Source organism: Dreissena polymorpha, chromosome 3 (genome assembly GCF_020536995.1).
Source record: "Dreissena polymorpha isolate Duluth1 chromosome 3, UMN_Dpol_1.0, whole genome shotgun sequence".
Lineage (NCBI taxonomy): Eukaryota > Metazoa > Mollusca > Bivalvia > Myida > Dreissenidae > Dreissena > Dreissena polymorpha.
In genome coordinates, this window is record NC_068357.1 from 116,146,461 (window position 1) to 116,161,416 (window position 14,956).

Sequence of the window (14,956 nt, forward strand, 5' to 3'; positions counted from 1 at the left end):
ATAATCAAAACATTGTTTCGACACGTAAAGCGTTTAAAAAAAGTTAATATTGGAATTTAATATTGAATCCATTATAAATATAATATAAATGTTTTGTTGAATTCCCAAATGAGAATACAAATTTTGTAATCCAAAACACACTTTCTAGCTTTAAATAAAACGTCCACATGTATTTCCTTTGCCCCCAACAAAAAGCTAGCGAAAACTATGCAGCAATGTAAATGTACAATGTCACGCCATACTGTGCGTGTAATGATTTTTCCTATTTTCATTTTATTGCTTACCCAACGCTAACGCTAGCAACATCTATTGCTCATGTATTGTCTTGGTAAAAAGCGCGCGAAAATTAGCGTGGGTGTATATACAACGTTGAAGGAAAACTTTGTAGCGAGGAGAATGCTGTATCTTTGACATTACGCTCTTTCAGGTAGTTTAGTATTGAAACAGATAATGTACTGTGTACTGATTTACCAGAAAATCTGGTCAATACTGGATTTAATTTTGGTTATTGTGAAAACATGATCAGCAGTGTTAAGACTGCGATGTTTTGACAAATGTGTGCGTTTTCGATTGTTTGACATCATGTTTAGATATGATTTACTGTGACGCATTTGTGTAGGTTTTTATACACGAACTGAGAATATAGTGTAACATTCCATCACCTATTGCAAACTGTCGAGCAAGACATGTCAACAGTTTGTTTCTAATCAGCAACACACTCTTTAATTGTTTCTAAGCGACAACAAACTGTTGAAGTGTGTTACTCGACAGTTTGCATTCGAAAGTTTGCACCTCAGACTGCACACCGGAGACTCCAGTGTTTGCTTTGTACTTGCTCGCATACTACACCTGTTAGTCACGTGACGCTTGACAGACGCTGCATACATGAATGGTGTGAAATGAAAAAAAAGGCAGTCAATTGAGCATGTCTGTCAAAATCGTCGATACCATGCGTATCCTTGGAGATTTATGACATTCTTTGCTGGATTATAGTAGTGGATTATAGTGTTCAATAGAAAATTGGCTATTCAATTAACCGAAATACACCATATTTCCTATCAGAATATGTGGAATTTTTAAAACGGGAAGAGATGCAAATGGTTTGGTGTTTTGAATTTCTATTCAATTAACCGAATTATTCGATTATCCGACATTCAATGAAGTGGAATCTACTGTATAACTTAGTGTATTGCATTATCACGGCTGTTAATTACGGGCACCACCTTTTTTGTGATGCATTAATAAATGAGCCAATGCTACTTCCCAAGTGGCGTTAAGGACCGGATGTTTTGAAATTTCACGGATAGTTCTACAGGATGAGTAGGTTTTATGGTTTTTATTCAACATATTTTGCATTATTTTTAAAATCAGGCAATGTAGCGCGATTCAGCAAAGGTTCATTCATCCACAAAAGTACAGAAACATATAATTCCAACCCATTTAGAACCGTGATGACCATTATTAGTTGTGGCATGGTGAAGTTTTCAAAAGAAAATCAATGTATTTTGCTTGTGTGATGACCAAATTTCCACCCAATGAAACTGCTAAAGACATCAACCCATCGCTTTGAACATGTACAAGTTGTTGCATGCAGAAAAAGATTGGCTTCTTGTCGATCTAATAGATAATTTTGCATTTTATCAAAAGAGATGGAGCCAGTGTAAAGGAGGTGGCGCGTTCATGACAGGAGGTGGCACCAATGCACATTTTCAGCTATTTGAATTTTCCGTGCCAACTTTATACCATGTAAGTGGTATACCAGGTTGAGTGCTCGATCTTTGTTTCTTAATTATATAATGAAATATAATTTAAAAAGTAAAGTCTACATAATTTTGATGAATCGATCATCTGTTGCAAAGAGATTTTGTGTCATTGAATATAGTAAAAAACTGGAAAGTTATTTGAGTATGGTTAAAGAAGGTTAACAATTAAAGACCGAGCTCACCAAATTTTTTAGAGATGTTAACTTAGTGGGAACAAACAACAACAACGACATATTTTCGCCGAATTAAGATTTGTTGACCTTTGCCTTTTAGTGAATTAAGCATTTGGATTAATAGGGGACAAAACTCTTCGTTTCAAGCAGCAGTTTAGTAGCATCTTTTAATTATTTCTTGAAATATCCTACTGTATAAACGTATGTGTTGTAGTAAAAATATTGTGAAAATGTTAAAAATTTAGTTATTGGAATTATTTAGTATTACATATGTTGGGTTTATATCCTGCACTATGTTTTATTCAGGTTGCTGACTTTTCAATTGAGTTGGTGATTTATATATTTACATATTTTTATCTTGTTTTGTTATAGACTGTGTATATATTTTGTATATATTTGGGTTTAAATATTTACATTGACACATATAAAAAAGAAATATAAAAAAGGAACATAATCTATCCAGGGTTGCGATTTCTCCGTGGATTTCTGCGGATCGGGTTGTCCGGGGTCATTTCCGCGAATCGCGTAAATTCGGAAAAAATGGTTCGACCAATTCCGCATGTGTATTTCAAAAGCGGCCCGAAAAATCCGCGGCTGGCGAAAACTATCCTCATATTACACTGGAAATTTCTGCCTAAGCATTTTGAAACGAGCGATGTCATTGGCTTTCGTTTCCCAATCTTCCGATTAAAATCAGACTTTTAAAACGCACCAATGCACGATAAATGAATCATCTCATGACTTACATATGATAGTAATATGTACATGTAAGTCGTGTGATGATTCATATATGGTGCATTGGTGCCACCTCCTGCCAATTGCGCCACCTCCTTTGCATGGGCTCCATCTCTTTTGAAAGAACACAAAATTTTCTATTAAATCTGCAAGAAGCCAATGTGTTTGTGCATGCAGCAGTTAGTACATGTTGAACGCAATCGTTTGATGTCATTAGAGAATTAATTGCATGGAAATTGGCTCTTCAAACAGGCAAAAAACATAGATTTACTTTCAAAAACTCCATCATGCCACATATAATATATATAACTCACGTTGTAATATTACTTGTGTTGTTATTGTAGGTTACTGTGCATTTGTGAATAAATGAATCTGTGCTTGCCTGATTGTTTAAATAATGCAAAACATATTAAAATAAACATATGAAGCCTACTCACCCTTTATAACTGTCTGTGAAATTTCAAAACATCTCTCGTCCTTAGCGCCACCTTGGAAGTACCCTAAAGGGGGGGATAGGGTATTTTCCTCCCCTGAGAATATTCTTAAATTACACCCCTGATAATAATCAACCAGCTTTGACTCGTCAATCACAGATTGACTTTGCATATTATTTTTCGATGCTAAAGCAGCAAATTGAAGCATATGAACCAGTGTTTATTATCCCCCGCCAAAGGCGGAGGGATATTGTTTTGGCGTTGTCCGTCCATCCTTCCGTCTTTCCGTCCGTCCGGCCGCCACTTTTGTGTCCGGAGCCATATCTTGGAAGTGCTTTGGCGGATTTCATTGAAACTTGGTATAAGTATATATATATGGTGAAGAGGATGATGCACGCCAAATGGCATTGCATACATGTACACCATCTGTTAATAATGGAGTTATGGCCCTTTGTATCTTGAAAAAATGCTTTTTTGAGTGTCAAATATAACACTTTTGTGTCCAGAAGCGTATTGGCGGGGGATATCCATTCAATGAACTTGCTTGTTATTCTTTGAATTTAGGGGCCATTAAAAGGACCCAATTTCCAATGGAAAAATATATTTTCCAAATGGAACCTTAACATATCCAATTAAAGGTTTTTAAAAAAAATATATAATTATACAAAATCAGAGTTTTTTAATAAGTCTCAACATTAAGATTATCTCCCATCAAGCATTATAGATTATCCTTAGTAAATGTCATATTGAAATCACTCTTAAACTCAATTTTAAAGCATTTGTTATTTCCCAATTTTATTCATAACAATGAACTGTTTCTCTCCAAAGGGACCCTGCCCCATTCCCAAAATGGTGAAAAAACACACTGTGTCTGTGAACGCAAAAGCTAGTCAATAATTGTTTGTAACTGTTGAATAAACATGTGCCAGTGGTGTAGCTAGAGGCAAGGTTATGCCAAGTCAGTTGAAAGGACATGCTTCCAACATCTTCCCCATATTTAGTTTTAAGTATATGTAGAACATACATTTATCTATTGAATAACATAATGTTGTAACACATACAAACCCAACTTAAATCTACCTGCCTTATAGTTTCTCAACAACTTTTGATATGCAAACCCTTACTGAGGTTTTTCTGCTATGTAAAAAAGGCCGTACAATTGACCCGTGTCCAATGCAAATGGACCCGATCCCAAACCGAAATTATAAAAAAAATTCCCCATTGAAAAAAATAAAAAATTCTTATAAAGAAGTGGCTTATCTATGACTTATAATTATTCGACTCCTTATCTCAATTTTATTTCTTAATCAACCTACTAAATATATAAGCATATAATTTGTATCCAAAATGACCAGGAAAAGACTTGTTGTGTCAATATTTGTTGATAAAAAAATCCCGATTTGGTCCTTTTTGTCGATTTTTGTCGATTTTTTTTCTCCAAATTTTCCACTTTTATTGATTGAAAAAATCCTAATTTGACCAGACTCCTTTTCCCAAACTGGCTGGAAAAAACCCTGCCTTGATATTTTCTGATATCATTAGTCTTATGTATTTTATAAATGATTTTTTGGGGGTCTGAACATTAAAGCTGAGGCAACAGATTCGTTGTGCCTCAGCGTGGCAATAAGGCTGCATACAACCCCAAAAAAAACAGAAAGACCAAACACACTTTGTCTTTTGCAACTGATCAGGTTGGTTTCTTTCGGCAGGTGGAACTACAGTGTTGGTCAACATGAAGTTGCCTTCATGAAAGGTCATCACAAGGTCATTGATCACCATGACGATGAAACTGAGCGGGATGAGGTCACATGTTCAGTTGACGGTATAAAATGTTTTTTTTTGTTTTTTTTATGCCCCCTTTGGAAGAAAAGGGGGTATATAGTTTTCGCACTGTCTGTCTGTCTGTCTGTCAGTCTGTCACACTTTTCGTGTCCGCTTTCTAATTCAAATAGTTTTCATCCGATCTTTACCAAACTTGGTCAGAAGTTGTATCTAGACAATATCTAGGTCAAGTTCGAATATGGGTCATGCCGGGTCAAAAAAAAGGTCACTGGGTCTTTAAGTGCATTTCAATAACCACTTTTTGTGTCCGCTCTCTAATTCAAATAGTTTTCATTCGATCTTTACCAAACTTGGTCAGAAGTTGTATCTAGACAATATCTAGGTCAAGTTCGAATATGGGTCATGCCGGGTCAAAAACTAGGTCACGGGGTCACTTAGTGCATTTCAATAACCACTTTTCGTGTCCGCTCTCTAATTCAAATAGTTTTCATCCGATCTTTACCAAACTTGGTCAGAAGTTGTATCTAGACAATATCTAGGTCAAGTTTGAATATTGGTCATATGTCATCCTATGGAGACAGCTCTTGTTTACTGCTAAACCTATTTAAAGAAACACTTTTATATTTAAACTTATATTCTACTAATATTTTACGCTTCTTATTTTACATGTATTGTTTTGATTGATAAATGCCTTGAGGTAGTTATCATTTCAAAAAGTTCAAGAAATCAGGACTTGATATTAACCCATTCATGCCTGGCGTCCTGAAAAAAGGACATTGCTAACAGCGTAGACCCAGATGAGACGCCGCATGATGCGGCGTCTCATCTCGGTCTACGCTGTTTGCTTAAAGGAATTGTAGTAAGTAATTTTCTAAATATAGAAATAAATATACTAGACATCCCTAATTTTGGAAATAAATTGATCAAATTTACAAGGATGGGAGAGTCCACTGGGCATAAATGGGTTTATCTTAGACCATCATTAAGACTTGCACTTTTTGCAATATGCAGTCATTTAAATGAGCAATAAGACCAATCATGCTATAATTTATATTATGACTTAAGACCAAGAAAAAGTTAGTCCTAAGAAACTGAAACTGAAATATGAGCAAGCTGTTTCAGAATTTACTAGTTCAGTGCATGCCGGCTTGTGCGTATTTTGATCATTTCCCATGGACTTAAATTCCTCATGTAGATGAGGACACTGCGGACACTATGGACATGTTTAGCGGCACAGTGAAGATCGTGGTTCCTGATGGTATGGTTGTGGGAGTGAGTCCAGACAACTTCCAGTCGGTGGCGTGGACGTACAAGGTACTGTGCTCTATTGAAGTAACTACAAACATAGACCTTATTCAGAACTTGTGTAATAAGTTGCTGTGGCGTAGTGGATATGGTGTTTGGTGAGAGACCAGGAGGTCATGAGGTTGATCCTCATTGTGGGAGAAATGTTTACACCTCCACCAAGGACACTGAATTCTGGTTCTACCCAGACTTGAGAGCATTTCAATAAGCATTCAATTTTCAATGCAATCAAGCTAAAATAAATAGGTTTAGATTAATAAATCTCATTACTTAAAAAAAAGCTTTTTACTGTTAATGTGCATTTTTTCTCATAAAAATTCTTATATTGACAAAATTCAAATAAAAATGACTGTGGAGGGATTGATTAAACAATGTTATATAGGCTTACACTTACAGAAAATTTTATAAGTGAAAAGATAATTGTGTTGTTTCACTTAAAATTATCTCAATTATGGAAGCTGTTTAGGAAGTTATTTATGTACAAAGTTTTCTAGCAGTTTTGCCATAAAAATACCAAATACATTAACACAAGCAAAGTTCGTTATCAAGAGATTGTTGAACCCTTATGGTCTTAAAATAAAGGGATGCCAACCTGTTAAAAAACATAAACAACCACATTGTCCTTGTTCAGTTCAAGAGTCCCATCTCCAGCGTATGGCTGCTTTACCAGGGGGAACTGCGACAACTCGATCTCTTTGACAACAAGAACATTCCAGCTCTGTCCAGCTTCTCTGCTGATGACGCCCCTATTCATCAACCGTTACTTTATGTTGGTAAGGAAAATAATGTATAAATGTTTTTGAATGAATAAATGTTTTTGTGGTACCAAACATAGAGTTATCTTATGGAAAATTTTGATTGTTTGTCAGTGATAACAAAAGTAATGTTTTCAGATACGGTGACCTCTTTTTATGTCCCCCTGTCTATACTGGGGGACATATTGTTTTTGTCCTGTCTGTTTGTTGGTTTGTTGGTTTGCAGCAAACTTTTAACATTTGCTATAACTTTTGCAATATTGAAGATAGCAACTTGATGTTTGGCATGCATGTGTATCTCATGGAGCTGCACATTTTGAGTGGTCAAAGATCAAGGTCAGAGGTCAGATATATGGAGGGGACATAGTGTTTCACAATCACATTTTGTTTGTTTTCTCCCTGCTGCCTGCTTTACTGGTAAATAAAAAAAGTTTGATGTTATATGAAAAAGATATTTTGTAAATAATCAATAGTTAATTAAATGAATAGACCACAAGAATTTCACTAAGAAAATTTAATTGATTAAGCAAATTATTTGAACCTGTCCCTTTTCAGCAGAATCATGTACCTTTTATGATCCTAGATATTTGCTTATCCAGGTATGCATGACAAGCAGTTTTATGTCCAGTCTTCGGAGCGAATGCGTGAGAAAATGATGGCGGCCTCAGAGAAATACAAGGATGACCGCCTCATGACCACCTGCAACACTGACGCCTCCCTCCCTCGAGTGTCATGGAAACCGTACCTCAACACTGGTAACTATGGGAACAGTTCATCAGCGTATTTGAGACTGATATATGCAGCATTCACATGAAAAATAAAAAGCAGTTTTAATGCGTTTGTTAAGTGTCGTCTGGCTAGTCTGGGACGACACTTTACACACATGCATTAAACACCCTTTTTGCAAAACGGTGCTGATATTTATTTAGACAAACATTCATATGCAATAATAACATGTTGTTCATGTAATGCTATATGAACCTAGATTAGAAATCAAGGGTCATACATACTTATACATGTATTTATTTGTCTTTAAGTATGATTTTATTCAAATATATTGTTTCTTTGGTTCCAAGTGATGATTATTGAAATAGGGTGTAAATTTCTCATTAATATCCTAGCAATTAAGGTTTGAGGACATTTATTTTTTTAACAAAAATTCAATTAATTCTGGATATAGGACGAGCAACTTATACTCTGTAATTTGAATAGACACTGTGATTTTTTCAGAAAATATGGGTGTGATTTATCCTACTTTTAGCTCATTTATTGTTCCATTTTAATACCAATATAGTTCTGACTAAAATAAGTTTGTTTGTCTTAAAAGTCGGGTAGTGTTTTCTTTTTCCAAAACCACAAACTTGGAAAAAAATGAAGATAAACCTTTTTCACCTTCTCTTTGCAGCACAGTGGCGTACCCCCTCCATGAGAAACAACCAAGCCCAGCAGATTGAAGGAGGATCACCTATCAACATGGTCACAGAGCAGTGTGATCAGCCTGATGACCATGCCCTTGTAATATGGCATGAGAACTATCCTTTTGGTATGTGGTTTCTACATTTTATCAACTGTTTGTCAATGTGGGACAGCTAGTTCTGTTGATAGAGCACTAGAATACACATGTCGGGCCAGTCCAAATGATTTGTGAGGGGATTTTTAGCTCGGCTGTTTTCAGAGAAAACCCGAGGTATTGTCATAGCCAGCTCGTCCTGTCATGTGGTCCACGTCGTGCTAAAACATTTTGTTAAGGTTTTGAACATTGGCTCTAAAATCAAAGTGCTTCAACATACAACTTTGAAACTTTATATGTAGCTACACCTTGATGAGTTCTACATGCCACACCCTTTTTTGGTCACTAGGTCAAAGGTCAAGGTCACTATGACCAATTAAAAAAAAATAAAATCTGACAAGCTTTCATTTATTCAAAACTGCACCCGCAGCTGAGCGTGGAACCCGTTATGTGGTGCTCTTGTTCTTGATTTTATTTTTACAGCCATTCTCCTCCTTCATCTTATTCAAGTGGGGCAGTTGTCCTTTACTGGCATTAGTATGTGCACATGGTGATGGTAAACTAGATAACCCTGGAAAAGTGTGCATGACTAAAATATTGTGACAACGGCAAGAAATTCAAACAAAGAAAACTTAGTTCGTGTATCGCAACTGTGTCTAAGATATTGCACGAGGGTAAGATCAATAATAATGAAGCTAAAAACAGTCATTTTAATTTCTGTAACATAACATATACCGGTACATGGGTACTTATTTCAACACCATATCATTTATATCATTTTACTTTAGATATGTTACAGATTTTGCGTTAATCTGATGACCCATTAAAATGTTTTTCTAAATAAACCATGCTACTTTTAAGAAGTTTCTTTGCATTTGGTTAGTTGTTTTATTTTACTTTTTGAAGAAGGGGGAATTTTGTGAAATTGTGGTTGCAAAAGACTGGTGGAACAAGGGAGAATATCATTAAATAGCGTGAAAACTATTTTTTGGCTGTGCTATATTACATGTTATGTCATAAATGACATTTTGATTCCCTAAAAGGTCGCCAAACCGATTTGGATGAGTGACACATGAACCTTTATTTTCAGATAAAACTTAACATTTGTGCCATAAGTGGCCAAATGATGTTGAAAAAAGTTTAAGTGATTTGATTTTGTTCTCCATAACTCAAACAAAATGCTTACAAATCAATTTTTTAACAAAAGGAATATGACGTAAACTAGGCAAAATATCTTTCCAACAGTAGCCATTAGTTTTTTGTATAAGTACCTTGTATGTAATTGAATTGATGCTATGATAAAAGAATGATTGTCGATCCCATTTTTGATAATCTTGCTATCTGTTTTGTATCACTTTACATTTACCTTTTATATTTAAAATGTATGTATAATCATGTCTCATGTGGTCTACAAAATTCCCTTGTATTGTTGAAACAATTTTTATTGAATTAGTTGTTATGGTCATGACCTATTTATTTACAAGCACATCTGGTATTCTGGAAAAAGATAATTTAATCTGTATTTGAACAAAACGTTTTTCTTTGGTTGCGTTTGAAGGTAATAGGTTCTTTTGTTGACTTGGTTATCCTTTGTAACTTAACAAAACGAATAAAGAATTTCAAATAAAAACACTTTAATTTGAAGCATACATAATTGTAGTTTAAAAAACTGTGAGGAAATCCCTCTGAACTTTATGTAACCATTTGTAAAAAGAGATGTTAACTGTGAGGAAATCCCTCTGAACTTTATGTAACCATTTGTAAAAAGAGATGTTAACTGTTAGGAAATCCCTCTGAACTTTATGTAACCATTTGTAAAAAGAGATGTTATTTAATGTTTAAAGGCTATTCTTACAAAATTGAGTGGTATGGCAAGCGGTTCCACGCATAATCCCAAGAAACTAGGTTTCTCATGAGAACTATGGTTCCCAAATGAAATCTTAGGTTCTCAGGAAAACCTAGGTTATCAGAAAGATTGACGCGAAAAAGCTGTCGAGAACCTAGGTTCTTGTGAAAACCTTGGATATCAAACAAGAACTTAAGTTCTCAGAATGAGAACCTAGGTTCTCATGAAAACCTAGTTTCTTGGGATTATGCTTTGAACCGCTTGCTATAATTAACCTCCAGTTGTCTCCCATTGCTTGGTACACCCTGGCGGCATATGTGTTGAATGATAAGAAATAGACATGAAACAGTGAATGTTACTCCCTAAGAACATTTTTTGAACGATGTTCAGACAATGCTAAGTTATATTCAACGAAACTTGTAGGAAACTTCTTAAGGAATGAAATTAGTAAAGTAATCGGTCGACATTGGTCTGAAAACGTTAATAAAAAATTAAACTGTTTATGAAATATATCTTTAATTGTAAATATTATTTTGAGACTAAAAAATGAAACAAATTCAGATAAATCGTTACATAATTCATTGTTACAGCATTAAATGAGTTTCAGATATTCAGTTCCCTTGTTCTGGCCTCAAACGACTGTACGGTACAGTTTTCTGTTTAAAGTATGTCTGTGATATAGTAAGCAATCATTATGGTGTAAATAGAAGTTTAATCTCTATTGATAATGTGTAATAATGTCTTATTCAATCGTAAGATATCGGCCCACACTGCAAGAAAAACTTATGCACTAAAGTCTTTGCAAACATATTTCAATAGCTTGAGATATCTGCAAAAATAAAGTCCTGAACGGCGTGTTTTCATTCTGTCCAGCTCGTGTGTAATCATATGTGAACCCCATTGATTCTGCGCCCTGAATAATATGTGTCCCGTATTCCAAACGAGCAAGTTTACGCCGTCAGACGTATAATTCTGGAAACCTTAGCTAGGTTCTCATGAGAACCTAGGTTCTCATGGGAACCTATGGTTCCCAAATGAAAACCACGGATTTAGTATTAAAGACGCGTAATTCTGAAAACCTAGGTTCTCATGAGAACCTATGGTTCCCAAATGAAAACCATGGATATGGCAAGCAGTTTGACGAATAATCCCAAGAAACTAGGTTTTTCATGATAACCTAGGTTCTCATTCTGAGAACCTAGGTTTTCAAATGAGAACCTAGGTTCTCATGAAAACCTAGGTTCTCATTTGAAAACTTGGGTTCTTGAAGCCATGTGCAATCTTCAAGCGAGAACCTAGGTTCTCATTCTGAGAACCTAGGTTCTCATGAGAGACCTAGTTTCTTGGGATTATGCGTCGAACCGCTTGCCATAGAGTGGCAAAAAGAAAATTCATTCAAATTCATAAGGTGTGGGTGAAAGAGGTGGTAGAATTAATCATAACTGTGTACAACTGAAATGAAACTTCATGTTTGAAATAGTGTTTCACAGTCATGATAGGAAGAAAAAAGTTGGATTTAAAACTCACCAAGATATCATTGTAAAGCGTTAATTAAAAAATATATATTATTTTGATTGATGTTTGTCCGCTAATGAAGGGACATTTTTAACATTAATCTTAGTCTGGACTTTCATTTTGCTTTTTGTAACATTATTAAAAAATTCTGTTAAGAATGTATGACAATTTATTTTTAATTGTCATTTTGCCGAAGAGTTGACAATTAAGTGACTTAAATATTATAACAGACATGTCTTGAAGAAACCTAATACACTGCCAGATGTTTTTGACAGGCTGTGTTTCACCTCAATTAGAGCACCATTTACTTCTCTATCTTTTGATATCACTTTTAAAGTGTCCGGTAATGTTAATTTCTTCAAGCATGTTTCTTCATTTCCAGATAATGTGTTGAACCTTTACCTATAAGTCACTGCAAGGGCTGCCTGAATTTAGTTATCTATCTTCTTCTTTTTTTGCAATTGATCCCTTGATTTTAAGTAAACCTGTTCTTCCCATTTCCAGATAATGGCTTCTACCTGTACCCAGAATTCACTATGAAGGTCCCTGTCTCAGAGAAGGAGGGTATGTCAGAAGCGACCAGTGATGGGAACCAATCGCATGAGTCCACTCTTTATGAGGATGTGTTGGCCATGCCTGTTACACTCTGGACGTGGTGGTTAGTGTTTAAGGCCATAATACAATGTGAATTGTTAACTCCAAAATTTCCCAAATGTTGGGTTCGTAGGTTTGGTTTTGTTTTCACTGGGGTTTTTTCATGAAAAATGAGTTATTATCCAAATCGTCAAAATCTACTAATCACACTGTAATAAAATGTCACTGTAGCAAAAATAAGTTTAAGATTGGCACCCAAGAAATATTGTAACTCAAGTAGTGTAAACTAACCTTTTTCAGTTATTATAATTCTTAGTAAAAAGTAATATAACAGTAAGCAAATATGCTGTCTTTTTTTTAGCAAGTTAATAATTTAACATATCTAAAGCAAATTTTGTATGTTGTACATGGGGCTTGAACACACTGAAGATACTAGAACATTTTCTAGTATTTGTAAGCTCTGCCAGGGTCTAATAATATTTTCTTGCAATATTATCAAGAAAACAGGTTCAAAATCCAGTAATGTTGCATGAATGTTTGTAAAAAACTTGATATTGACATTAAACAATAAGCTAGCAGTATTCTGATATTTGCATGCTATAACCTCTTGTTAACAAGGAAGATAAATCACATACAGTTCAATTCTCAACACTGTTGCAGTTAGTTCCCTTATATGATAGCATCATTCTTGCTTGGGAGGCGGAAAACTACAACGGGCGAGGCATGGTCAGGGGTGATAACCCCAAAAAAGGGTTAGGGTAAGGGTTAGGGTTAGGGTTGGGTTAAGGCTAACCCAAACCCTAACCTGACGCCTAACACTAACCCTAACCCTCTAACCCCCCCTTGCGCAATACCATGCCTCGCCCGTTGTCGTTTTCCGCCTCCCTTCTTGCTTCTGGTTTATAACTTAAAAGTTTTCACTCATTTAAAAGCTCTAATTAGTTGTGTATTTTTATAAATTAACGTGTTTCTTATACACAATAAAGTGTTAATGCTGCTAAAGCAATTATTACATGTATTGTCATTTATGATAGAGTTAATAGGTGTCACAATTTTAGTCACTTTGCATTATTTCTTTGTGCTAATTTTACTGAAAGATTAAGGGACAAGATACGGAGTAACTCTTCTAGTTGTGCTATGATGTATGTATGTGTGTGATTCACCACAGAAGTCCATCTGTCTGTCTGTCTGTTCATTTATAGACGCTTTGTGCGGAGAAATTCTCCTCCTGTTTTAAACACACAACATTCAAACTTGCTAGCTCTGCTCCTAATGATTTGAAGTCATTTGTGTGTGATTTGTATTGTCCTGTGCAAACAGTTACAAATGTTATGCTCCTTTTCCTACTTGACATTTCTGAAACAAAGTATTATTCCTCAGCGTTTCTGTTAGTGGATATCCGAGCGTAAATTGCTCCCAAAACTTCCATTTTACAAATTGTGAAAGTCCCCGGGATCTCCAATAATCCTGTTTTCTAACTCACAGCACATACAAATCTAAATAGAAAATCTGGTCGCTCACTCAATTATCTTCACCTAGGAGCTTCTTTATGTCATGAATTTCTCAAATTTCTCAGAGAGTGGCTAATATTGATTTTTGTTAAAATGAACTACGAAACTTTTAATTGAAAATATGTCGCAACAAAGTTTTTATACAAAAGTCAATCAATTCGTGCTTTACATGCTGATGACTTGACATACATTTGTGGCATAATTGTCCTACACTTTTATCAGGACAAAGGATCAACATATGATCACTATTTATTTGAAACTAGAATTTGTAAGCGTTGGCTTAACCTAAACATTTTGAAGTTAGTTTCCTATAACAAATTTAATTATGTCATTTTATAATTCAACAATTTACGTTATACGGACCAACACCATTAGACTGTGTTTGCTCCTTAGAACGCTGATACTTCTGTATGATGCGTTATTTTAGATTTAAATGTGTCCCAGAAAGAAGGGGTCCAAGATTAAGCTCTAGGTACTTGGTAAATTTTAGTGACAGATGTTTTTATCAGAAATTCACTTTCATTTTTCAACCTTCTCTGAAAAGAGGTTCATCTAACATTTAATTCTGTAATTGATTGGTCATTATTACTAAATATTTACATATCTCCATGCTTGCACATTGTGCCACCTGATTCACACATGTTCAATGGGAATTTCCCATTCCACAATTCACGTTATATATGCACTTAAGTTAAATAGCAAATGCACTTAAGTTAAATAGCAAATGTTCATGAGTTTGTTTTTTTAAACATTCATCGTCTATATAGGCCATAAATTTGGGTTTGAGAATGTTATTAGTAATTATACTGGATTATCGGGCAATGGATAGAGATGAAACATGTATGTAGCCATAAATCTTCACATATGGGAGGGTTTACTAAATATATTGAAATAAAAGTGTTACCTCCAACATGATGTTCATACATCAAAGCTTGGAAGTCAGGACTTCCATCTTTTGAAAGCTAGTGGAAGCTCTGATTCTTACCAAAGACTTCAAATACAAAAATATTGTACTGGTTGTCTCCAAAAAATT

At 35.0% G+C, this 14,956-nt stretch overlaps 1 protein-coding gene across 6 annotated transcripts in view; it reads left to right on the forward strand.

The window, feature by feature from the left end:
• Window positions 1-14,956, forward strand: part of LOC127871136 (eukaryotic translation initiation factor 2-alpha kinase-like) — a 626,118-nt gene that overhangs the window by 431,101 nt on the left and 180,061 nt on the right. For all 6 annotated transcript variants that reach the window (XR_008045158.1, XM_052413851.1, XM_052413853.1 and 3 more), the window contains 6 exons: window positions 4,815-4,927; window positions 6,083-6,201; window positions 6,824-6,965; window positions 7,547-7,702; window positions 8,353-8,490; window positions 12,323-12,476. Coding sequence is in view for 5 of the 6 variants with exons in the window: in XM_052413851.1 (XP_052269811.1) it covers window positions 4,815-4,927; window positions 6,083-6,201; window positions 6,824-6,965; window positions 7,547-7,702; window positions 8,353-8,490; window positions 12,323-12,476 (822 nt within the window). In the remaining variant the exon portion in view is untranslated. The remainder of the gene's footprint in view (window positions 1-4,814; window positions 4,928-6,082; window positions 6,202-6,823; window positions 6,966-7,546; window positions 7,703-8,352; window positions 8,491-12,322; window positions 12,477-14,956) is intronic.